Raw genomic sequence first — 26,454 nt, 5'->3', positions numbered from 1 at the left:
ATCCGAATTGTCCATGTGTTGGTCGTTAAAATCAATATGAGGGTATGTCTCTCTGTTCCCTCAGTGTTACAGCCTTCCCTTTTCTCCATGGTCATCTCAACCAATGAGATGGACTCTTTGGGTGTGTCCACTGATCTCCTGTGGTTTGCATTAAGTGCTCATCTGTTCTTCAGTCAGCTTAAGCACTGTTTTTTAATTGTGTTCAAAAAAGTGTTTGTCTTGCATGCACCCTGTGAATTACAAGCTCAGAAATACATTGTGTATTTCCCTTTGAGCTCAGATGCAATTCCCACTGTAGATAATTATATGTGCTTACGTGTGGAGTGTGAAGGTGACTTAATGAACCTTGGTGGAAAAGTCCTGACAGTAGGCTTTAACTGTGCAGTAACAAGGCAGCTGCTGAAATACAAGATCTGATCTGATATCAACTTGCTTACATCGGATCAAATCTTGCTCCTTCTTGCTGCACAGGCCAAGTTGGATTCTTCCACAAGGTCATACAAATGGTTGCATTCTGACTCAAAATGCAAGTGAATGCAAATAAATCGCAGTGGCATCCTTTCATTGCTCTTTCCTTCCTTTTCCTGCTTTCTCAACCCCACTCTCTCCTAACCTTTGCCTATCTGTGTTCATGTGTGCTACGTCCAGGTATCAAGAGGAGTACAGTATGGACTCAACCAATGCCCAGTAAGTTCCTGGCAGCATCATGCTTGCATGGCATGGATTGTGTCTGCTAAAATAACTGTACACAGGGACTGATTTACAGGCACTGAAGCATATGTTGCAGTGTCACACGTTGGATTTTGCAAAGACTGGATGTGGACATAATGCCTTGGAGGAACCATCACCATTATCTGTAAAGTAGGCAATGATTGTCATGATAATGGTGCAGAATGCTTAAAATAACCCATTCATATGTAGCTACCTTTTCAACTATTGTTGTGGAAGACTAAAGGAAACCTTTAACTCAACACAGATTTGTCACATTCGATCCAACCACAGTAAATGGTGAAAAGGCAGCTTGTGTGTTTCAATCCACTTCTTCCAGGGGTATTATCTGTTCCCTGACTGAATGTGCGCACTCTGTCACTGTTGTCAATGTAAGAACTTGAGCTCGAAGCATTACTCATGTGAGCGGAGATGAGATCAGACGACAATCTCTGGGTTATGTTGGTTAAATAGGTCCTGAAAACAGCAACATGTCAATTGTTTGTGCTGTACTCACTGTGTACTGTGCATGCTGCTGAGTCACCCTCCATACACAAGTCTATAATAGAGTATCAAGACTTTATTATATTCAAGCTGCTGAGATGTGGTGATAAAAATGAGTGGAGCATGGAGGATGCATCTTCAACTGACAGTGAAAGAATGCTTTAAGTTGGATAGTGATTTCCCATTCAGTTTTTTGTTAACCCTTCAGCCTGAAGTACTAAGCTACATGTTGCTGTTCCACTACATATATATGTGTTGCTTGATTTGAAAGAGATGGCACCAGAAAGCTAATCCTTAATACTTTGGGCAAAATATAGTATATTATGCTATAGAAATTGATTTATGGCAGAATTGGTTCTGGACTTAATTAGAATGAACTTTGAATGAACGTCTTGCAAGACAAATTAGTGTGAAAGTGAAATGGATTATTTAGCCATTGGGTAAAGAAAAAAAGACATCCCGTCTTTTCTCCAAGGGCATTTTGAAGTCTTTTAATGGTTTGCACTGATTATACTATTGATGAAGCCACCAAATCCCCAAAGTGCCTTGAGCTAAAGCATTATGAACGCATAACAACCATCACAACCAACTGTGATAGGCTAAGACATCTGTCAATCAAGCAAAAATGCCCCTCTTTAATCTGTAAATCGGTGAAAAAGAGTCATTGCTTGTTTTCTGACCATCATTAATTCAATACATGATGGCGGTTCTACATGTCAAACGCTGGAAAGGTTCCACCACTTGGTTGTTGTGTGTAGCCACTTGATTGAAGGGCTGGGGCAGTGATATGGTTGGAAAGTGAATTGTAATCCTTGGGGATGTGCTTAATGGAGATCTCCACGCCTGTGTCGACATGAGTGGGCCCTTCATCAATGTTATTCTCTCTTGTGATGATCATATTTTGGAGAAATCAAGGCTGACCGAGCATACTGTGTCTGCATTATTTAGTTTTCTCTGTAAAACAACATCACCAACACATACCTGACATGGCATTGAGATACTTCCTGTGGGTGCAGAAAAAAAAAGTTGAACTCATGCGACAACACAACAGGAAATAGCGTGTTGATGTTTCGGAAAACCCCAATGTTTGGTGTCAGCTGATCAGAATCAAACGGCAGCACAAGCATCTCAGCATGTTCAGCAACAGCGCATTATGAAACCCACAACCTCATTTCAGTCAAGGGTGCTCGAGGTGCAATCTCAGTGGGTGCTCAAACCACCTCATGGTTCCTCTAGTGAGAAGTATCAGAAGGAGGATTTTTCTGTCTAACACAATGTGAGAAATCTTGCCTTTTATATCTGAATGCTTTATTTGACACTGCATGGCATTGATTCATAATGCTGCAACCTTTTTTGAAGTCTTTTCAAATGGCATTCTATATCTGCTGTCTTTGTAAAGAGGTGTGTGAAACACTGGTGTGATATGACCACTTTTCATCCTTTTTAGTACTACCTTCAGAAAAGGACATTTTCTTTATTATCAAAAGTAAAGTCAATTGAGCAATTGTGGAACATTTCCCGATTAAGTGTGCTCTTATGAAGGATACAGATTGGAGGACATTCATATTTTCAACAATTCGCAATGGAATTTTTCCGAAGGACAAAAATTACAAATCAATCATTTTTGGTATCTTTTTCACTCGTCTTAACCAATTGTCATGACCGTAAATAATGTATTTAAATGATGAAAATGCTGATAAAATGTGATTGCCTTGGTCAGAATATTCATATTAGAAGTACACAAAGCTTGAGTATTTCCTGTACCATTTTTTGTAGTGGTTGCTGTTGGTTTGTTAATAAACTATTTAAATGTGCTTTACTGTACTTTTATTTGGTTATGCAACAATTTCAAACGGAATGATAATGATTATATTTACAGCCATCATTCTTTTCTAAAAAAACATACTGTAAGAGAGGAAGTATCAAAAACTTCTTTCAACATCAGCTTTTTTTTATACAGTTACTGTTAGGTAGGGCTGTGCAATTAATCGTATTTTAATCGCAATTACGATTTTGACCTGCCACAATTACGAAAACAACATAATCGGAAAAAACGATTATTTAGCTTTGCTAGGTTGTGACAGTGCACTAGAACATAATTTGATCTAATTCATTTTAGTCATATTTATATATGTTTAGTAGCTTGTGGAAGTGCGCTCCAAAATATTTGTTGATCTTATTTATTTATTTTTGTATTGGTTTTTCAGTTGAATTATACGTTCAGGGTAATCAACAGTTAAAATGATACTGTTCAAATTATTATTTGTTTTAAAGTTCAATAAATGGATGTTTTCAAAGTCAATGAATAATCGTATTTAATAATCGTGATATCAATTATTGACAAAAATAATCGTGATTATGATTTTTGCCATAATCGAGCAGCCCTACTATTAGGCTCTCTTTCTTAATCATTCTTGACCATTAACAGATTCTAGGCTCCTTGAACTGCTTTTGTAGTAAAATGCCCCACATTCATAATTAGGACTACATCCTCTCGCTTGTGTATTTAATGTATTCACATGTCTAATTTCTGAGCTTTTCTATGCATAATTCAATGTCCGGTATTTTGGTAAATTTCTTTGATAGACATTACTAAGAAATACCAATGCTTGGCACACTTTGTGGTCTTTTTCTACAAGTGTGACACTCTCAAGCTCCGAGGTCTTAGTGCTTTCTTCATTGGTAGAAAACCTCAAGCGCATGTGATTTGGGTCTGTAAAACCTAGACATTTTGATTCACAGAGCCATACAACAGGTACGCATAATGTCCATCACCCTGGTCATTATTGCCAAAAGGACCCCAACAATGTGAGCATTCGCAGGGTGGATCTCCAGAAGGGTTAATTCACTATAAATAATCGTGTTGTTGTGATTGACTTCAACCAGCATCCTCTCAAAGCCTTTTTAAGTTTCAAGAGTTGTCAGGGTTGAACATGTTCTATTATTGTCTCTGGTGTAGCAAAGAAAGAGGGAGGTCTCTCTTGCAGTATGTCGATTAGTCTTTGTCAGTGACTACCTAGTGTGTTATCCAATTATTCAGCAATGTTATCTTCACTTCAGTCAGCAGGAAGATTAATTTGTTATAACACAAACAGTGTAGTCGACTATAAAGTGAGCAGCACTCTTATTATGACTGCTCATCACTCCTTGACAGACCTTGAAAGACGCAGGACAACTCCTTTGAGTCAGCGATTCTGATTCAAGGCTAATCTTTGATATTGTGTGCTGCTGTGCACTTCCATTTGCAAGTGCTTAGTTTAGAACAAGCTGCTTAAGGGGTTTCTAGGTCCTTGAACACAACATGTGCACATATAGAGCTAAGCCCCTCTCTAAAACTCCCACTCAGATATACAGTAGAGCAGCACACACAATGTATGGAGGCCTAACAGACCACCAGAACATGTCCTGTGTTTGCTCTTTCACATATTTGAACAGAAACTGTTTTCCTCTAGAGATTTGCTAAATACTTTCACAGTGGCAATGAGAGCCCATTTCTATTTTTGCCCTGAAATGAGGCTATTGGACAAGTACCTTTGCCATGGCTTACCTTTTTGAGATGCAGCTTTGTGAACCAGAGGCAGATGCGGACTCTGACGCTTTTCATTTTCATATCAGAGTGTAATATTTTTAGAACCGTTGCAGGCTTTGTAACAGGCGCATTTCTCAAGCTGGTGCAGAGACTGGTTGCTTCTGCAGAGAGGGGACAGAGCAAACCTGAGATCTGTAAATAAACTGTATTTATTATTTATTATTTATCATTATATTTATAGCCTGTGTTAGAAAACACTGCTGTTGTACTGTTTACAACACAAGGCCTTGTATCATTGCTCTATGTAGTAATGATATGCCCTAAAGGCTGGATCTTATAAACCTTGATAAAGTGCGTTGTTTACCTCTGATTGGTTGCAGATACCTTGGCTGATAACTTCCATATGTGTTGCTATGCCAACACTTGTGGTAATAAAGTTGATTAGACATGGGTACTTTATTTTGATTGTACATTAAGTAGTCATCCCTGTTGAGGGCATTACATAAAGATCAATGAGACAGCATCATCAGGTTTAATGTGTTATTGCTTCCTTTAAGAGTCATGATATTTCACTCTCAGGTGCTATTGATATAGCCTAATAGCTAACTGACACTGCTGTTAACCTATGCTTGCCCCTGCAGCTCTCTGACAAATATTCCATATGGCAAATAGCATCTGTCGGCTGCTACAATTTACATACATATTTTCCATCACTAGAATTAACGCAGGTGTTTCATGAGCCCTGTTCTGTCGTACAGATTATCCCGAGGTCAACAAGCTGTTCGATGTTTATTCAGCGTCTACAAAGCAGTTGTAGTCCCTCTGTGTTTCAGGGAAGGGTGTGTACAAATGTAATCCTATCACTGCAAATTGTCATGGCGTACTCTGGGTGTTTGTGTGTGTACAACTTTAATACGCTTGATCACAAGTCTAAATCTCTGAGGTTACACTTTTGCTCCTCCACACTTGTCCCTGTCACATATTCTGAATGGCTGGCATATTAAAGTCTCTACATACCATGGCCACTTGTCAGTGGAGGAGATTTCTCAAGCTATTGTGACTATGTTAAATATCCCTGGCTTATTCTCTGCCTACCATCTTTACACTTAAGGGAAGTAAAGAGAGTGTATTTTAATACAGTTACAAGCTGCCTGCTGGCTTCGTGGATATTCAAACTGCTCGTGTTTATAGGCTATTTGCCAAGGCTGGCTAATATCCATATATTGGGGGTGATGGTGTACAGACTACAGAGATGCCAAAGAAAAGAGCGTAAGTACTTAAAAGGTATTGCCCTGGGTCTGCTGTAGTGACTGGCAGTCGACAAGCGGGAAACAAGTGCACTATGTAGTGAGGCTACTTAGAATTATTACAAAGGCCCTGTGCCTGGTAGAGACTCATATAACCATTTAAGTTCTAGTGCTTGTTAATTGTGTGAACGAAAACAAGTAAAAGGCTCAACTTTTCATTTGTGGTCAAAGACTATAACACTTTGGTCTTCAGGTGTCTGACTGGGACACAATTTCTTCTTTTGGCTCTAATTCCATAATTCGATATCAAATGACAAGATGTCATATTAGAGACCACAAGCTTTAAGAGTTTGAGGGTTCCTATCCATATTATGGGCGACAGTGGCGTCGTTAAAGTTCAAACGCTTATCTTAAACAAACAGCAAAGCTAGCATGGCTAAAGGTGTTATAATTCAACACATACAGTTCACCCAGTCTGGATCAATTAAACGCCTGCAGCTAGTCCAAAACGCAGCTGCACGTCTTCTGACTGGCCACAAAAAGCGTGACCACATCACCCCTATTCTGGCCTCACTGCACTGGCTTCCAATTCGGTTCAGAATTGATTTTAAAATCCTTTTATTTGTTTTCAAAGCCCTAAATGGGCTGGCTCCGGCCTATATAGCTGAACTCCTCCAGCGCTACACCCCAGCCAGAGCTTTAAGGTCTGCTGACCAGCTGCTGCTGGTAGTGCCCAAGACCAGGCTCAAAACCCGAGGGCACCGAGCCTTCGCAGCAGCTGGCCCTAGGCTCTGGAACACTCTGCCCCTCCATGTGAGGTCGGCCCAGACACTAGGGGTTTTTAAACCTAAAGACTCACTTCTTCTCCCTGGCCTTCTAGTCAGAGCGGAGCATGACACCTGACTTTTCCCTGTGTTTTTGTTTTTTATATTTCTGTTAAATTAAATTATTGTGTTTTATTGTGATTGTAGTAATGTGTTTTTCTTACATGTACAGCACTTTGGCTCGACCAAAAATCGCTTTTAAATGTGCTATATAAATAAAATTTGATTTGTTAAAAACAGCCTCAAACGGAGTTAAAAGTCAGCACTTTAACCTCATATTTCTTCTGTATTTCTTCTATGTTTTTTAATTGTAAAAGCCGGCACAAGAGAAGAGATATTTCCAAATGCTTTGGTGTGTCTTACCTCACAATCAGATAAGCAGGGAAATTTAAATATTCATAAAAGAGGCTACATGCTACTGATGCCTAGGCTTTTTATCGTTGTGTTGTCAAGCCAACGCAATTCCCATGTTAAACAACACAATACGGATTTTGTCACTGAGTTTATCTTGTGGTCACATTTCAGGTTTTTTTTTTTCAGGTTTGACGTGTAATTACAGATGACTGTAGGAAAGCTGTGTAAACATGAATCCTGTGCAGCTGTTGTGTCTGTTGTGACTGCTATTCCAATGGAGACGACAAACAATATTGATTCTCCACCACCAGCGTTCATGAAAGTCTTTTACCGCTTCTCGGGTGACGCACCAGTCGATACACTTGGTTTACGCGGTCGCCATATAGCAGAGTGTGTTTAGGTTGGATGGAGTCATGGGGTTGGGGGTCTGCAATGGTGCCTATAGATAAGTCATTGTGTGTAAGTGTGTGCCTGTGTGTGTAGCTTAGCCAGTTTGTTGTACTGGAAAAACAACACGCATCCATGTCTGTGAACATTTCCTGCCTTAGAAGCTGTCTCCATGGCGATGAAGCAGGAAAGGAGGGGATTAGCTGGAAGATGGTGCATATCTAATGTTCTTTCTTCCACCTACTCTCTTTATCTACACATACGTACCGCCCTTGGGTCTTGGCTGCTGTAATTGCCCCCCCCTGCTCTCTCCTCTCTTTCTTTGCACCCTGATCTCATTGTGTCAGACAAAGAAGAAGGATGTAAAGGTCCTTCCTGAAACTGAGAAGCCGCTGTTACTTCCTGAGAGGCCGCTATTATAGAAAGTTTTAATAAGCCTACCTTACATTTTACCGACAGCTACATCATCTTCCGTGCCTAAGTGGGCGTTTGGTCAAGTTCCCAAACTTAATTAAATGTCATTATATCTGCTCAATGTGAGAAAGACAGCCGTGGATATAATACAGTATCATTTTAAATGGGAGGTGATTTTCAATTGTTAATGGACGCTTTAATGTAAGTGATATTAATCATGCTGTCTCGTGATTTGAGTGAAGGAAAACGTTTTACCCAAAGGAAACTGACTTTCTTCCAAACTGTAAACAACATCTAGAATACTGTGGTTTGGTACAAATATGTATATTAATATTACAAGCAATTCTAAATGATTAAACCCTCCTCGGTGCCTATTTCATGCACTAATTGATCATTTGTGATTAATGTCCCAGGGGAGCAATTAAAACCCTTACCTTGGCTTATGTGTCATGTCCCCACAGTGTGCATTTGATTCGCAGCTAGTGCAACATTAAGAGAATGTGTGTGGGAAAATATGGCTTATGTAATAATGTTAAATATTTAACAACTACAAATGCTGCACATTAAAATTCAAGATCATATTCATCTGTTGCTGGTTGTCGCATTGAGAAGGGGAACTGTAGACAGCGTAATTACTGGCAGTAAATGGAGGGTAATGGAATAAGACTTGTACAGCTTTTTTCTGCAGTACATTCCCACAATGCAAATGGTTGGTGTTATTTTTACTGGAAAGCTTCAACAAACACAATTATGGCACTGGCACAATTATCTTTACAAATGTTTCTTTCAAGATTTGCCAGGATTCGCAAGAAATACATGTCAAACTGCAGGATGCAATCAAATGCTGGGATTTGAACCCCAAAACTTTATTGTGTACAATATGTACTGAGATGTAAGCCACCATCGAGGGTTGGTCAAATTGTTGTTTTTCATTCTTTGAGGAGATATGTTCTTTTTCCAAATCAAACGTTTTGGACTCTTTATATGACACGTTTCTTGTAAGATTGATTGGATGAAGGACGTGGTTGAAATGGTATTTATTGTTATCAAAGAAATGAAATACCGTATTCCAAAAATAGGTCAATCTCACGCTATTTCGAAATTGAGCATGGGTGAAAACATTCCCTTAACAGCTGGAAAAGTTGAGCAAAAGCTATCTAAACAAATGAATGAATAGCATTGGTTATTTCTTGTGGATTAAGTTTTCTGACAAAAGATTTAAAAAAAAACTGTGTGTAATATATGTATTATATTATATCATTCAAACCAGTTATATATATCAGTACTGAAATGTGGGTATTATCCTGCACCTGTACCCAGAATGCGAACATGTAAATGTGCCTGGATCACATGTTGTTACATTTACTGAACAAAGCAATACCTGTGCAAATGCATTGCTTTGTCTCACACCTGATCATAAAGCACTATGGAAAGATTGACACTGTTTGATTAAATGTTTTCTGCTCTTCTCTTTGTGTATATAATTAACAGCTTATGCTTAGTATATGCATCATCTGTGTAGACTAACACTAACATCATATCACTGCCCCCCCCCCCCCCCCCCCCCCCCCCCCCCCCCCCCCAACAGGGTGCAGGTGGAGTTCTATGTGAATGAAAACACCTTCAAGGAGAGGCTGAAGCTTTTCTTCATCAAAAACCAAAGGTCAAGTAAGTACATCCACCAGGGAACATCCCACTCCCTCTCCTCCCTTCACCCTTCAGCTACATTAACAAATACAATCAGGGAAACTGCTGTCGGTGATGGCGCATTATAACGTTCCTGCCTCAGTTTAGTTTGTTAATTACATTAGTTTCCTCATTGTAATATATCGTATATGTATGTGTGCGCACTGTGGCCCAGCAAGGACAGAGAGTGTGGCTCATTTATTGAGAAAGGAGGCAGCACTGCAGTGTTTTTCTCAATAGAAGATAAGACAACATCTGAGAGAAAAAAATGGTGCAGCTTGGTGCATTGTGTCTGAAAGATGCTCATTTGCATCCAGTTTTAAAATATAATTAAAGGAACTCTGTGTCTCAGGTAGAGCATGTTGTTGACATATCCTGAGCACTGACACTGCTGTCTTCCCCTCAACGTGTCATTGTCGCTCAGCCGCCACAGTCTTTGACAGAAAACGACAGGCTCTAATGAAAATGTCGCACATGGCTGCAGGGGTCTGTTGCTCTATGCCATTGCAATTCTGCTGTTTGTTTACCTAGTTTCCAATCCTTTTACCATTGACTCTGGCCTCATCTGGAGAGGTTGTGTCACGAGAGATTAGGTAGCTGCAGAGGCTGATGTGAAATGTTTAATACAACTAGCACCCCCCGCTGCCTAGCAAGCATGTCTGCAGCCAAGTTCTGCACATTAAGTGGTGTGTGCTTATCAGTTAATTACTCAAAAAGGAAATGATGATTCCACAAGCATTATAACTTCTGTGCAATCCCACCAGTCATTTATCTTCCAATTGTACTCCTATTCATATGAGAAGCCCATACATTTCCGGTGTTTTTATGTGTTATTCTTGGAGGATTTAGAAGCTATGCGTGAGAGGAAATTTGTTGTGACAGGGTGCCAGAGCAGCATAGAACTACATTAGTAATGCTTCAGGGCTTCTACAGATCCCGTGTCTTTTGGCCTTTCACTCGAGAAGTTTTTAAGCAAGCAAACTAGTGTTAAAACAGTGACAATCTAGTTGCATCTGTAGTCTCCTGTTGGAACACAATGACAGAGTTTGTGACAAAAACACCGGATATTTAAACAAGCTCATTTTCCGGTGATCATCACTTCCATCAGTTTTTGAGTCATATGAAACGACATGTCTTGGTCCACAGGCCTGAGAATCCGCCTGTTTAACTTCTCACTGAAGATCCTCACCTGTGCCCTCTACGTACTGAGAGTGAGTCTGGATGACCGCGAGGATGTCAACGGCGACCCATGGTGAGAGTCACACTCCTACACCATTTCTGTCCAAATGTTTTGATAGTTGCTTTTTATTTGCTGATTTGCAGTTATACATTTTGATTATATCTTGCTTCAGAAAGCAGTGTTTGCTCCTTTTGCTATCTTCTAATCCATCTCTATTATGTATCCTTTTATTCATTCTTCTCTGTTATCTTATTCCAAACCAACCAGATGACTTTTCGTATGCCAGTGGATTTTTCCAGGAATATCTTCCAGTTGGCATGTCCAAATAGCAACAAATGTGAACGATATCTTGAGAGCGGAGAACATCAATATATATGCAAATCTTGTTTTCAACACTTCTAATATGTCTAAGGGGGAGACGTTTACTTGAGATTTACTCCTAAAACCACATTAAAGTGAATTCCCTTGTGTGAATTTGATTGCTTGAGGAAGTTTTTAGTTTTTTTGGTGCGTGCGAGTTGTTCTCCCTGTGCAGTCATTTGAAAGTGGTGGATTATTTGTATTCCTCTTACTGCCAGCAGCCTTTATACACACGTTGAGTTTGTTCTTTATTGCAACATACAAACTGATGGGAGTGTTTCCCAGCGGGTGTGCTTCCACTCACATCCACACACACGTTCTCACTTTTTTTTTTCTCTACAGTGCAAAATGTCAGAATAACAGTACAGCAGACTCGGCAGATATCAACTGGTATGTTTCGATCAAAATGGCATTTAATTCTAAACTGAAGTGAGTTTATTGTCTACCTGGACATAAAGCGTCTTCTGGTTTTTGACAGGTGTGTGATTTTCTGGGTTACCAGACGGGAACCTGTATGGGCGATACAGGTGAGGCGGATAACATAACAATGAAAGTGCACATAAATCAAATTCCCCTGCATGAAATGAGGCTTAATGCAGGATTCAATCCAACGCACTAGCAGCCATGTATTAGCTAAAAGCCTTGCATTTAGGTTGAGCAGCCAGAAGACATGAGTTTGCAGTTGCTGGGTTCATTAATCTCCTTCTCCCCTTTGCTGCAGGTGACAGTGGCCTTAATCAGTTTCTTGGAGACCATGCTAATCACATATCTCAGCTACAAGGTAAGGGTCCATCCACAGTAGACAGTTTTTCTTTTTAATCCGAGCTGATGTCTTACAGCTGTCGGATCAAAGTCCGGCACACAGTCTGTTCTCTCTCTTACCGGCACACACCTCTTAATGTCCAGTCCAAGTGCCAATGCCGAGGCCAAGCTGTTCAAGACACAGGGCCAGAAGACTTTTACAATCATTTTGGACTAGTTAGTTTGCAGGGCTGGAAGTGCTGTTTTGATTCATGAGCTTCCTCTAAAGGTGCACTTTGGTGCGTATATACTACGTATTTAAAGAGCAGACTTTTATCGTAATGAACTCAAGATTTCACAAAAAGAAAAGGGCAGTCTTTGTGTGATATTCCTCTACTGCTAATGAGCACACAAAGGCAGAGGGAGTTTTTTCCCTTTCATATACAGTAATGTGTCTTTTAATGAGGTGGACACATATATTTAAAAAGACCTTGCAATGTAACTTATTCCAGTAACACTAGAAATATAACCCACAATATTACCATACAAAAATGTATGAAATGGTTCCAAAAGTATGTGCAGAGCTCAAGCAAACATCCGGTTACTGAGATCCATTGTGGAAAAAAATATTTATTACAGTTAAAATCCTGTGCGCCTAGCTCGATGCTATATTACTAAATAATGTTAACATGCCGCTCTGGTATATTTAGCATTAGCACTTCATTTATCATTAATAAATCAAAGTAGTGTATTATATCACATCCACACCACACAACCTCCACCAAGATAAAACAGCACTTTATTTTGTATAACTGTAATATTAAGGAGCAAAACTCTTTGCAGTATGCTATATCCTTAGCAAACTAACGTCAACATTAGCACAACCACAACTACTGTACAGGAAGAAAAAATGCAAAAGGGTTAATGTAATTGTTTCAGCTAGCCCTAGCATAGTTTGCTATCATTTGAAAGATCAGGACTGCATTTTCTTTTTTTTTTCTGATGATGTAATTTAGCCTTGTAAAACGTTTTCAAGCTTTTATTTTTCCCTACCAAGCTTTTTAATAGCTCTATCATAGAAGCCACCACCAAACAGCTCATTTCAAACTCTGCTGTGCACTCAATATGGGATTTGTAGTCAGTCTCACTCCGTGGATTGGGGGCAGTCATATTTTATTGTTTGTTGTATGATCTTGGCTTTTTTAGATGTGCTGTTAGAACTAGGCGTTACCAATTACATCATTCATATTCCAGTTATGCAAGGGAACTAATTAACTTCATTCAGAGAACATAAAAGCAACAGTAGAACATTAAGCATACTTTGCAGAGTTCACTTTGAACATTAAAGTCGTACAATCTGGAGACATTTTGTTGTGATTTTGAATAACAAAGATTGTGATAATAATTAAGTGTCTGCACCATTGTCATGCAATAAAAACAAGCAATTTTTTGGGAAAAAAACAGGTCAATGAGAAGTGTTGTTTCTGGACCCAACATTAATTACTGACCTCTCCATTATTGCTTTTATAGACTCTGATCAATACTGAAAATATTAATATCAAAGAAGCAGGTTTAATTGGTGGGATTTACAACTCAACATAATAATCTGTTGTCCTCTTGCCTGTTTTATGGTATTGTTATCTCTTTGAGCGCCTGGAAAAAAAAGCGCTTAGAAATTAAATGTATTATTATTATTGTTATCATCATTATTTCTGGTATTACACTTCTCTCCAAAACCATCTGCGCTCTAATGGTTCAATTCATTATTTTCCATCATTCCTTTCCAGGGTAACATTTGGGAGCAGATCTTCCAGATTTCCTTCATATTGGAGATGATCAATTCAGTGCCATTTATAATCACAGTAAGTTATTTATTTGAACGCCTTGGCAATCAATATGGTCCATTAAAGGATTTACTAATGCATGATCAAGGTCATTTTGGTTTCATGTGTACCATCTTTCATCCAAGGGCATATTAATTGTCTTCATTGACTTTCCTGTATTATGATTTATATTTGTGATTTTATTCCATTGATGTATTACACCTTTCTTCCTTCCTAAAGATCTTCTGGTGTCCATTGAGAAACATATTCGTTCCTGTATTTCTCAACTGCTGGCTAGCCAAAGGTGCCCTGGAGAACATGATTGTAAGTATTCGCAATAATGTGTTTCTTATATTGTGCAAACTGTTGCTGTATTACATAAAAGAGAGCACACAGAACATGTTTGTTTGTCTTTTATCTCTGAGGGCTTCGATGGTACTTATCTTTCTTGTGGTGGCCATATTGGATACCCTTATAGTAGAGAGCTGGCTATGAGAGCTAAATGGGATTATACAATCAAGCTGTATGAAGAGAACTTAATTGAGCTAACATTGTGAACCAATGTGTCAATGTATGCTTTTGAAGCTAGTGTTGTTAAATACATAGATGTGTAATATTGCATTAGCGCTGGCTACTTCGATAAGTTAGCCTGCTGGCTAGTTATTGGGTATCACACCAACACAACTACATTCTCAGGTTAACAAAGCTAACTGTTTGTAAAAAGAAAAAAAAGATTAAAAAGAAATTCAATGAGTTTATTATGGGTGATTAGTTTTAGATGGAACAGAGGCACATCCTTATTAAAAGCATTTTGTTCAGTTATGTATCTGTATGGATATAAAGAGAGCTACTATTACTAAATATGTTCTATATCAAAGTGAGAACAACTGTATGAAATGGTATATCCTGTTTCCTGATTGGGGTTAACATTAGATATTCAAACTAACTATTGAGCGAACCTTGCTTTTACATTTTGACACACTAATGATCTGTGTTGCCAGGTCAGATGAGAGTATGTTGCCCTGACAGAGATCAGTTATATTTTGGTCTGGAAAAAATATATTTTCCCCCAAACTATTTTTAGGGGAGACCACAACACTTTTTTTAAACGAAAGCAGAGCAAACAACAGGGGAGCCTAATTCAAAAAAAGAGTGTCAAGTGCATGAGGAAAACAAACAGAAAAAAAACACCTAACACTTGTAGCATAAGCACAGCAGGGATACAAACGCCAGGTGCACATAAACCTGCTGTTTCAGTGTTACTATTGTCCAGGTTTAACCATAGGTGCAAAGTGACTGGTACATGGAATTCAAAGCTATTTGATGATATCCAACTGGTGTAGTGTGTTGTCTCGCTGTGATTCGGATGAGGCCATGACAGTAAGAGCCTCATGCCAAAGCGGTAGTTTGGCAGATGGTAGAATCTGAGGCCAAGCAGCGCAGCACATGGAGAGAAAGCAAGGACATTTGGGGAGGCGGTGGCAGGCAGAACATGCTAACAAGGTCCAACTGAAAATGAGTCGTGAGCTCATGAGCTTTCAAGATGGCTTAGCAGGAAGTACAATATGGTGTAAAAAGGGGGGACAGTGTTGTTGGATAAAGATTGTGTTTGAACAATGTATGGCAGATTTTTGTAAATTGTATCCAGTCCATCTTCAAGGTCAAGACAATAGCTCACTTTTTCTAGTAATGTTTGACTTAAGTTTTGATTGAAATTGCATTGATGACTTCTCAATGTTATAATTGGTCATCTAGATTGGAAATATTTCTAATGTTGCACTCATTGGTCTGGATATGGTTACAATGAACTCTCTTCTTTTGTCCAGAATGACTTCCATCGTGCCATCCAGAGGACTCACTCTGCCATGTTCAACCAGGTGTTCATCCTCATCTGCACATTACTGTGTCTGGTTTTCACCGGGTGAGTGAGCCTCTCTTCTTCAGACATGCATCTCTGACCATTACAGTTTTCAGACCAGTTTACTGACCCACACTGTTTTCTGAGCTGTGTACAACATGACCCAGAAAATATTATCTCTAGTGCAGAAGGTATTGTGAATGTCGACGCTAGCCTGAGAATATTTGGAAAAAGCTATACATGTTATAATAATAGAGATTTAAAATGTAGTGCTATTGAGCAGACGTGCTTTTGGCACAGAATTTCTGGCAAGATAGCATTTAACTGAAAGATACCATGAAAAAGCCTAACAAATATAATGTAAAGAGTAAGTAAGCTAATATTATGAAGCCAGTTGGAATGTAATGTAATACCCAATTGTATTTTGAGGTCATGCTGGAAGAAGTGAGAAGTAAAATGAGCTGCCTATGAATGAAACTAGTTCCTAGGATTATGTGTGAATTTATTGACTATGTTAAAAAGTACAAGGGTAATATGATTTTAGCTAAAGAAAACCAAACTTTTTGACAAACCTTGATTATTGCAGAGCCTTTATTCTATTATATTTAAGTATTTAATTTACAATAGACATTTTTAGGCCTACATTTCATACAATTCAATTTAAGACATTTTAAGATCCCAGAAGACCCCTGATGTGCTTGGAAAGAGCAAATTGTAATTACAAAAATATTCAAAAAATATAACGCAAATAATTTCATTTGTTATCTTGCATTCTGAACGATTGTGACCAATAAAATACTGAGCCGATGTGAAAAACACTATCAACAAGACAACATAGCAGTAAAGGTGTTAGATTAAGAGAAGAACCCATCCTTCTTTATGTCTTATGTCTCATTGATCTACCCTTTTATAACTCAAATGTATTTGAATCAAAGCTGTTGCTTCAGCTGACCTTTAGCTCTTCAACAGAATCACTGTGCCTTGGCCATCACTCAGCAGCCTCTCTACTCTTTCCACTGAGACATCTCAACTCCCATGAGCCTCAGGGTTTCATTCAATCTCCATCACAAATGAATTGTCACAGGCAGTGAGCTGGAACTGACAGCGCAATCAATGCTGTCACTTTAATTGAAAAACTGATATTTACTCTGATGCTCTTTAAACTTCAGCAAATTGGATTTGATATCCAGTTTGCGAGGCTAAAACACACTAACATTGTAGGATACACATTCAAATGATCTTTACCCATAGGAGACATGTCTGTATTGAGGATCATTGAGTATGATGTCTCTTCTTTCTGCAGAGCTTGTGGGATCCAGCATCTAGAGCGAGCCGGGAAGCGCCTGACCCTGTTCGACTCGTTCTATTTCTGCATCGTCACCTTCTCCACAGTGGGCTACGGGGATGTCACGCCACAAATCTGGCCCTCCCAGCTGCTGGTGGTCATTCTCATCTGTGTTGCCCTGGTGGTTCTCCCACTGCAGGTAATGACCCTGTAAGGCAAACTCAACTCTGTTTTGTTCCCAAAGTGCAGTGAGGGGATTCACATTTTAGCAACAGACCCTGTCTTTTCATCAGAGTTTCTCACGATGTGCTGCTGATGTACTGATCACCTTTCAGGGGATATCATTCAATATTAAGCCATCACTTGCTGCATCAAATATAACATTTAACTAAGTGCTCAGAAAGGTCATTCTGTCTCACTCTAGCTGCATAAATCTACCTACTTGCTTGAGATAACAAACGGGTCCATCATTTTAAATGTTACCTGTCACTGCAGAGATAGAGGGTGAGGGATAGTAGTTAGGAATGAGCTCCTGCTGCTGGCAAACTATTGCTTTAGAGTCTGTGTCCAGACAGAAAATCTATCTTTCTTTTATTATTAATCTCAGTCTTGTTATATTTGACATCACGTCAATGTTGTTACCATTGTGTCAGTTTGAAGAACTAGCATACCTGTGGATGGAGAGCCAGAAGTTAGGAGGGAACTACAGCCGCCACCGGGCGCAGACGGAGAAGCACGTGGTGTTGTGTGTCAGCTCGCTGAAAATTGACCTCCTGATGGATTTCCTCAACGAGTTCTACGCTCATCCCAGACTACAGGTACCAACACAGTGGATTTCATTTCAGGGAGTTAACTATGTAGTCATATTTAAGTACCCCTAAAGGAGGCTTTTTACTTTCAGAATAAGAATGGTTATGCAGCAAGCAGGACTATAATGACTGTAGATTTATAGATAATAAAATTGACTTATTCAGGACAGATGCATGAAGGGAATTTTCCACATAAATGACATATGCTGAAGAAGTAAAATGCTTAATGTACAATCCCACACACATAAAATAAAACCTGCAGCGTGATTTAAGTCAAATTGATGTATATCCCATGTTTTTCAGGACTACTATGTGGTGATCCTGTGTCCAACAGAGATAGACATTCAGGTTCGCCGTATCCTGCAAATCCCTTTATGGTCCCAGAGGGTCATCTACCTGCAGGGATCGGCCCTGAAAGACCAGGACCTGATGAGGGCCAAGTGAGTGAAAACGTGGCATGCATGCTTACCTTCAGACCAGCACAAAGACATAAAGACGGACAAAAATACACTACTGTATGTTGTTTCCACATAAAAGATGATGTGCCGTTCCAACTGTCTTTATAAAACTGCATACATGCACTTGGTGGTTGGTTGGTTGGTTGGTTGGTTGGTAGAGCCTGGTACAACACCTCTTAATTTCTGCACACGTGCGATTTTAATGAATGAAATAAAACAAAATGGCATTTCAGTCGAAAAATCCCACTGTGGAACCTGGCACCATGTTAATGTCTGCCATTAAGAGGGGATTGTCATGTCTTTGAGAGGTTTGACTTTAAATCTAGCACATCATCTAGATTCTATTCATTTTAGGTTGTTAATAAGAATGTTCAAATTGCTTTAGATGTAAATGGAAAGTTTAAGTCCCCCACTGGCAAATCCATGTCCTTGAAGTGCGTATGGAGGATGAGGTACTTACAAGTTAACTTCACTGCCCTCTGCCTGCACATCAGTGTAATGGGATTTCACTCGACACTGATCATCTGCTCACATCAAAGGCCACCTAAGACAGGCAGCAATGTACCGTGATGGATCCCATCGGAAGCTGTGCGACCTGTTAGTTTTGTCTCTGTACCTACAAAATACTGCACCACCATTCAGGCTTTTACTATCGCTTCAGGGGAGATTGCTTTTGGCTTTCAGACGTTTTGCAGCTTATAATGTGATGCCAGTGGAATGGTGTCTCAGTATAACAGCGTGAATTGTAAATCATGAATCTGTCCAGGAGGCCGGACCCTTTTCCATTGAGCCCCTCTTCAATGTGCACAATTGTGCAGGTGATGCACATTTATGGCAATTTCACCCACTGATATGTTATCAATAAAATCACCCGCGCAGGTAAGCCTAATGGAAGGATCAGCCATGCCATGCTGAAACATTTTCGTTTAGAGAACATATGAGTTTTTCCCCCCTTGCGTTTTGCTGACAGTACGCTCCGATGTCACACAACAGCAGATGGTTTTCATGCTAGAATGCAGCTTAACCTTTTCAGCCTTCGTCACAGGGCATTAGCACTCGTAGCTTTTTTTTTTTTTAAAGCATTGATCTCCGTAGATATTTAATTTAACGTTTGGTTGAATGTTCTCCTCCCTAACCTGTGTTTCTCTCTGTTCCTCTGTTTCTCTGCTCAGGATGGACGATGCTGAGGCCTGCTTCATCCTCAGCAGCAGGAATGAGGTCGACCGAACTGCTGCTGTGAGTCTAATCTACAGGGAGCAGTATTTGTATAACAATATTTGAACGGAGCAATTTCCCTTCACACTCTCCTTCCATTATACAGTAGCCGAGAGGGTTTGAGATATTCAAATAATGTTGTGATTATATTGTACCTGCCATTGAGATTAGGGAGCTCACACACAAGTCACTGAGGCAACTTTATGCTCCATCAAATCCAGATTGCTTTTACAAATGAGCCACTGGGTGAATGAAACGGAGCTATTTCTTCTCCCACAGGATCACCAGACTATTTTGAGGGCTTGGGCTGCAAAAGATTTTGCTCCAAATTGCCCTCTGTACGTCCAAATTCTCAAACCTGAAAATAAGTTCCATGTTAAGTTTGCAGGTAAGTGCAAAAAGGCTACCAACCTGCCAAAACAAAGTCATTTACGCATAATTGTTTTAAGTTTGATGTAATGTATTGTTGCGATTTATCCTTTTCAATCAGATCATGTAGTATGTGAGGAGGAGTTCAAGTATGCCATGTTGGCGCTGAACTGTGTGTGTCCCGCCACGTCTACCCTGGTCACACTGCTGGTTCACACCTCCAGAGGACAGTGAGTACACGCTACTGTTTTACAATTACTGCTACTAACATTAGCAATTATGGATTTACAGTGACAGCCACAGTCAGAATATCCTTTTTATAACTGTACAAGTTATCATTATGGTTCTGGATCTCGACAAAATGCTATACATGTACTGTATTGCTATAGCCTACTATGTTGTATTGCAATATTTAGTTATCAAATAGAGGAATGTGGTCTTGCAGCCAAAGTAATCGAATTGTTTGAATGTTTACCTCTGAGGAATAAGACTAGCTTGTCAAGAGTTGGATGATCAAAATTATGGGACTCTAGTATCTGTCATTTAGATTTAATGCAACGGCTAGCTTAGCTTAGCATGAGGACTGGAAATGGAGGAGAAAGAGCTTGCTTTGTCCAAAGCGAACAATTTTGCCTACAAACTGTTTTTTGAATGGATTAGACAAACAAGAGACTATGTAGTAACACTTTAGAGATGCTAATAGAGAGGCTGTTTCCAGTGGTTATGCTAAGCTAAGCTAAGCTAACTATCCTGGCTTCATCGTCTTGTGCACATGAGAGAAGTATTAATATTTTCACATTTTTGCAGCAGGAAAGCGGTGAAACTCTGTCAAGTTGAACAATTCCTTTAAACATTTGTTTTGTTTTTACTGTCATTAGTGTTCCCAGCTTTGAAGAAATCAGCAAAGCCACTTAGAGATGTTGTTAACTTGTTTTTGCTTCATTTTTTTGAAACAATAGCAAGAGAAGATGACCTCGTCTCAGCCTAACATTACTTTTGTACCTTGGCTCCATTCATTGAGATTAAAACGAACCAATGACTCATTAGTAATGCTTCTAAAGCAGTTCAACCTCCAAGAAAAGTTTTTGTTAAGTAAACGTTGAACTCATCTTACTTTGAGTGCTCTTTTAATGTTCAATATCTCTTTGAGTAATCATTCCTGTCGACAGATTCAATTCTGCTTGGATGATTGATAGAAACAAAGATGACAGCAGCTTGTTTACAGTCCTACAGACTGTACCTGGTGTGTGTCTCTGCAGAGCTGAATACTGTACTGTCAGCCTCTGGAGAAACTTTTTACTGTCCAGTCAGTTTACGTCACCAAAGTTCCTGCTCGGCAATAAATCGGTCTGAATTTTTCATATTCTGTGCAAGGTGGCCACTATATCTTCACTGCTGTCCTGAGCAGAAACGAGGCACATCAATTTTTTATTTCCATTAGGGGAAGCTGCAGAGGGGCTGTGAAGGTGATAGGGAATGTGGGTGGACTTATTTTTGGCTGGTGGCTATATAAACATTATCACTTTGATTAGAGGTTATGAAGGACATGAATTGCATAAATAAATTGCAATTCAAAAAGGTCAACCAGATTGTGGAAATGAAAGCTGTTAGGTACCAAATAAAGTCTGAAGTGTGTTATAGTTCTTTTTGTGTGGCCGTCCCTCATTCTTTAGTACTTTAGTCATTTCCCTCTTCCAATTCATTTTAGTCTGCTGTCAAATGGAGTTTAAAGTTATTCATATCACGTGTTGGCTCCTAGTGTAATGCCGGTCTTTGGGTTTTAATAGTTGCGCATCCTGAACCTGCCCTGACTTATTGCAAACTTCATTTTAACAAATACTACCAGCCACAAACTCTGGTCTTAACTTCTGAAATGTGTATTTATTATTGTAGAGGCCTCTGTTTATAACTAAAATGTAATTTTATTAGAACTGATTGTACATTTTATTATTATTATTTATTTTTTAAAGATGTTTTTTTATTTTGAAAGTACTTTTTAAAAAAAAAAATGTGAAAATGATATGTGGCTTGGAAAAGGTCCGATGGGTTTTTAGTTCAGCTCAAATCTGGGGAATTAGTAACGGCATATGTAAATTACTTTTAAGCCATACTTTTTCCTAACAAGACTGTTGTTTGGCCAACAGTTCATTCGTTCATTGTAGGAATCAGACATTTTGTGTCTCTGTGGTTCAAGCAGTATATAATATGATAATGCTGTTTCAGGGAGGGGCAGCTGTCCCCGGAGCAGTGGCAGAGGATCTACGGACGCTGCTCTGGAAACGAGGTCTACCACATCCGCTTGTGTGACAGCAAGTTTTTTGGGGAATATGATGGAAAGAGCTTCACCTACGCATCCTTCCACGCCCACAAGAAGTTAGTAAAAACGTCCACTAGTTTAATCCCGACACATTACAGTGATATCATTAGACTTTAAACCTTGCATACCTGTCTTACCCCTCAGGTACGGTGTGTGTTTAATCGGAGTGAAGAGGGAGGACAACAAGAGCATCCTCCTGAACCCCGGCCCCCGCCACATCATGGCCGCCCCCGACACCTGCTACTACATCAACATCACCAAGGAGGAGAACTCTGCCTTCATCTTCAAACAGGAAGAGAAGCACAACAAGGGCATACCCGTCAGCGGCCTCTATGACGCCCCCTCCAGGCTGCCCGTGCACAGCATCATCGCCAGCATGGGTGAGACCGAGAGTCAGGGGCAGAAACATCTTTTTAGAAGTCGATAATGAAAGGAAGATTGAGGATGATTGTAGTGTTGCGAGTTGTAGACGGTTTCACATTTGTTTGGTTGAAAGATTTTCCATGTCCGCAGAGAAAGTGGATGCTTTTGTTGTGTTTCTCTGACCCTGAACTGCACTCACAATGAGAGATTGTGAGTGCTGGCTGCCTTGGTGATGCTGTATGCTTCCGCTGACTGTTATGCATGACTTCTTTCTTACATGCCTATTTTACTTTCTTGGCTGACATTATTGTGTTGTGCTTTTTCTTTGACCTGTGAAAGTTGATCAGGCCACTGCATATGGTAAGTTTGTGCATGATGCATCACTTTTTAACACTGAAATACCAGTAGACATTTTTGAAATGTTACTATGATATACAGTTTATACAAGTTTTTATTTTCACTGTCTTTTAAAAAACAAAATCCCATTATTACATAAAAAAAAAAAGGATATATGTGTTTTTGCATATACCATGTATCTGATATGCCTGATATATGTAATGCATATATCATACATCATATAACAGCCAAATATGATGTATTTTTTAAGGATTTATTGACAATCACACAATGTCAATAGATTTTGCATGCTGTTTTTAAAGCCCAAGTACAGTCGCAGGATACAGAAAGCAATCATTTTGTTCCTCAAGGTCAACTAAGTGTGTGTGTGTGTGTGTGTTTCTTTGTGTATGTCTTAACATGGACCTTATTTACTTCACATAATGAACAGGCCTTCAGTGTTCTCTGAGATAAAATGGTTATGGGTTCACAGTTGACATATCATTACAGTGAGAGTGCTGCACATGCTGTGTCTGAATGACTGCGTAGTTAGCGGAGCAAACATAACCCTGTGTTATTTCCAGGCACTGTGGCCATTGATCTCCAGAACCCCAGTCCTCCCGAGGAAAGCAGCAAGCTGACCTTGCCGACGGAGAACGGCGCTGGAAGCCGCCGGCCGAGCATCGCGCCCGTCTTGGAGATCGCGGACTCCTCCGCCATCCTGCCCTGCGACCTCCTCAGCGACCAATCAGAGGACGAGAACAATCAATCAGACGAGGAGGGATCCGTAGGCTCAGAGTAAGTGATATTGATGCAGAGACTTGCTGGTTTCGGAAGGTTGGTGGCTGTAAAAAAAAAAAAAGTGAAATGTCCTCACTGTGGAGGCTTGTATCTCTTGATTGATGTCTCCTGCCCTCTTGCTCTTTGTCACGTCTCAGTGGTTGTAGGAGGAGAGATTGATGGGTTTGGAATAGGTGTGTAATCTGTGTGTCATGAGGCTGTAAAGTACGGACATGGCTGTGATGAATGTGTGTGTCATGACGGGGAGGGTCAGCACTTTCCCCTCTCGAGTGATGTCTACTGTTGTGTGTCCTTGCATTGATCCTCACCCCTCAACGCTCATTGACCAGTCGCCATGGTAGCAATTCAGCCAGGAATCGGGCTATCTGCATATTCTATTCTTCCTTTATGTGTTACCTTCAGGACAGATCGGGGCCTCTGAACCTCAGCCCATTTATTTTTGAACATTATTGGGTCTCGTAAGGTTGGACATTACATAGTCCTCCTAACCTCTGAGCCTCTAAAACTGCGCCCCATGACATTGTGTCTTCTTTAAAGAAATGTCAGACACAGAAGTAAGGGAGATCAAGTTTGCAGCAAACACACTGAGCTGCTCAAGGTCTCACAGTGCCCCCATGTGGCGATCAGGCTGTGGATGCTTCTTATAGAAATCTATTTTATCGGTAAACTAGAGGGCATTGTGAAACTGATTTAAGGACACAGAACCAAATTGACACTTGATGCAAACACAAAATGAGAATGATAGAATAATAATGAAAGTAGTGAAGAGCTGTGCAGTTATACTCCCTTTATACCCTCGTGTATAGCTAGTTTTTCAATAATAATCCACACTAATAAGATGTGTTTAAGCGACTGTTTTTTGATAAATGTGGAGAGGAAGGATACTCAGTTCTGAGATGGTCATTTCTAGTGGAAATTTGACAAAAAGGTATCTGCACAATAAGTCTGTATTGTTTGCTGTTTTTTCCCCCTGATATTCTTGTTTGTTAACCAACAGTTTTGTGAAGGGTTACCCTCCCAACTCACCCTACATCGGCAGCTCCCCCACTCTGTGCCACCTCCTGCCACAGAAAGCTCAATTCTGCTGCCTTCGTCTCGACAAGGTAAATTTAAACGCAGGGAAAAAAAGAATAAAAACAGCTCACAAATAAACCACAAACACTTTCACTTCTTATCTTAAACCTGACTGACTCCCTCTCTGATTGTCTGTCTGTCAGGGCTGCACACACAGCAGCTTTGAGGATGCCAAAGCATACGGCTTCAAGAATAAGCTGATTATAGTGTCTGCAGAGACGGCGGGAAACGGGCTCTACAACTTCATCGTCCCTCTGCGCGCCTACTATCGGCCCAGGAAGGAGCTCAACCCCATAGTGCTGCTGCTGGACTACCCGTAAGACTTGTAACCGTCCTGTACGTTTGTTCTTACTCCTACAGGGATGTAAACTCACTGACATTTCCACAATAACTTCAAAAACCCACATAGTAATGTGCCCCTTACACATGTACCTAAACCAGTATCTTGCTAGTAGACTAATGAACAATAATTCTACATTATTATTGATAAATGATTAGTGGTAGTAAAACAAATAATTGCTATTTGAGATTTTGACATACCGTAGGTACAAAATCATCTGCTCCTTTTTACAGGGGATATTTAGAGTTGCGGAAAGAATTACGTGCAGTAGAAATATATGGGTTAACCTTGCTTCCAGATATAAAACAAAATATGTTAACATTGTTATTATTATTATTATTTAAAAAAAATGTGTACCTTTTTGTGTTTATTTTTTGCATTTGTTTGCGGTCTCATGTGGAAGTGCTTTTTTATGTTATCAATTTGGAGCAACCAAATTGCTTTCAGTAGAAATATTGGTTAGCTTTGCTTTAAGATAAAACAAGAAATGGATTTCGCATTATTCATAAACAACCTCTCTTTCTCAAGAGGTGTGTGTGTGTGTGTGTGTGTGTGTGTGTGTGTGTGTGTGTGTGTGTGTGTGTGTGTGTGTGTGTGTGTGTGTGTGTGTGTGTGTGTGTGTGTGTGTGTGTGTGTGTGTGTGTGTGTGTGTGTGTGTGTGTGTGTGTGTGTGTGTGTGTGTGTGTGTGTGTGTGTGTGTGTGTGTGTGTGTGGTGTGTGTGTGTGTGTGTGTGTGTGTGTGTGTGTGTGTGTGTGTGTGTGTGTGTGTGTGTGTGTGTGTGTGTGTGTGTGTGTGTGTGTGTGTGGTGTGTGTGTGTGTGTGTGTGTGTGTGTGTGTGTGTGTGTGTGTGTGTGTGTGTGTGTGTGTGTGTGTGTGTGTGTGTGTGTGTGTGTGTGTGTGTGTGTGTGTGTGTGTGTGTGTGTGTGTGTGTGTGTGTGTGTGTGTGTTCTAAAAAAGCATCAATAACTTCGGCCAAATCTCTACGGCGCTAAAACTGATAAACCGCTCAGACAGAGAGCCATGATAGTGAGACCCTAAGGGGTTTCCATAGCAACCAGTTACATCCTACCCTTGAATTTAAGGAATAAACATATACTGTTCCCCTCTTGTTGCCTAATAAACCATCAAATACAATTCAAACAGCATTTGCCCTGTCCTGATCCACAAACACATTTAAATGAATTACAGCATCAGTGACATCATCTGTCTCCGGGGTTTTACAGAAATGATGAGTGTGTGAGCATCATAATGTTTCTTGTCTCCCGCAGGCCAGACAACCACTTCCTAGAGGCCATTTGCTGCTTTCCAATGGTCTACTTCATGGCTGGCACCATCGATAAGTAGGTTTTTGGATCATAAAAAAACTGCTCACTTAATAAGCTCATTCAGTGGTTCATGTTTTTCAGGTGGTAGTTTTACCATTTTTATAATAGCTACTGGCAATATTTCAACTCGCATGCATCATGAATAA

The 26,454-nt window shown here is 39.9% G+C and overlaps 1 protein-coding gene across 3 annotated transcripts in view; it reads left to right on the top strand.

The window, feature by feature from the left end:
* The window catches only part of LOC117473143 (potassium channel subfamily T member 1-like), a 49,239-nt gene that overhangs the window by 10,248 nt on the left and 12,537 nt on the right, over positions 1-26,454 (top strand). For 2 of the 3 annotated variants that reach the window (XM_034118638.1, XM_034118639.1), the window contains exons 2-23: positions 649-687; positions 9,556-9,635; positions 10,800-10,905; positions 11,536-11,583; positions 11,672-11,720; positions 11,915-11,974; positions 13,722-13,796; positions 13,998-14,081; positions 15,584-15,678; positions 16,919-17,099; positions 17,554-17,718; positions 18,013-18,149; positions 19,340-19,403; positions 19,662-19,770; positions 19,873-19,981; positions 21,975-22,124; positions 22,213-22,448; positions 22,771-22,791; positions 23,352-23,565; positions 24,566-24,671; positions 24,786-24,958; positions 26,252-26,323. In XM_034118638.1, coding sequence (XP_033974529.1) covers positions 649-687; positions 9,556-9,635; positions 10,800-10,905; positions 11,536-11,583; positions 11,672-11,720; positions 11,915-11,974; positions 13,722-13,796; positions 13,998-14,081; positions 15,584-15,678; positions 16,919-17,099; positions 17,554-17,718; positions 18,013-18,149; positions 19,340-19,403; positions 19,662-19,770; positions 19,873-19,981; positions 21,975-22,124; positions 22,213-22,448; positions 22,771-22,791; positions 23,352-23,565; positions 24,566-24,671; positions 24,786-24,958; positions 26,252-26,323 — 2,373 coding nt within the window. The remainder of the gene's footprint in view (positions 1-648; positions 688-9,555; positions 9,636-10,799; positions 10,906-11,535; positions 11,584-11,671; positions 11,721-11,914; positions 11,975-13,721; positions 13,797-13,997; positions 14,082-15,583; positions 15,679-16,918; positions 17,100-17,553; positions 17,719-18,012; positions 18,150-19,339; positions 19,404-19,661; positions 19,771-19,872; positions 19,982-21,974; positions 22,125-22,212; positions 22,449-22,770; positions 22,792-23,351; positions 23,566-24,565; positions 24,672-24,785; positions 24,959-26,251; positions 26,324-26,454) is intronic. The other variant, XM_034118640.1, reaches the window with a different exon arrangement.

This window comes from Trematomus bernacchii, unplaced genomic scaffold (genome assembly GCF_902827165.1).
Source record: "Trematomus bernacchii unplaced genomic scaffold, fTreBer1.1, whole genome shotgun sequence".
Classification (NCBI taxonomy): Eukaryota; Metazoa; Chordata; class Actinopteri; order Perciformes; family Nototheniidae; genus Trematomus; species Trematomus bernacchii.
Note: the sequence above shows the minus strand (reverse complement) of the source record. Positions and strands in the feature narration are given on the sequence as shown.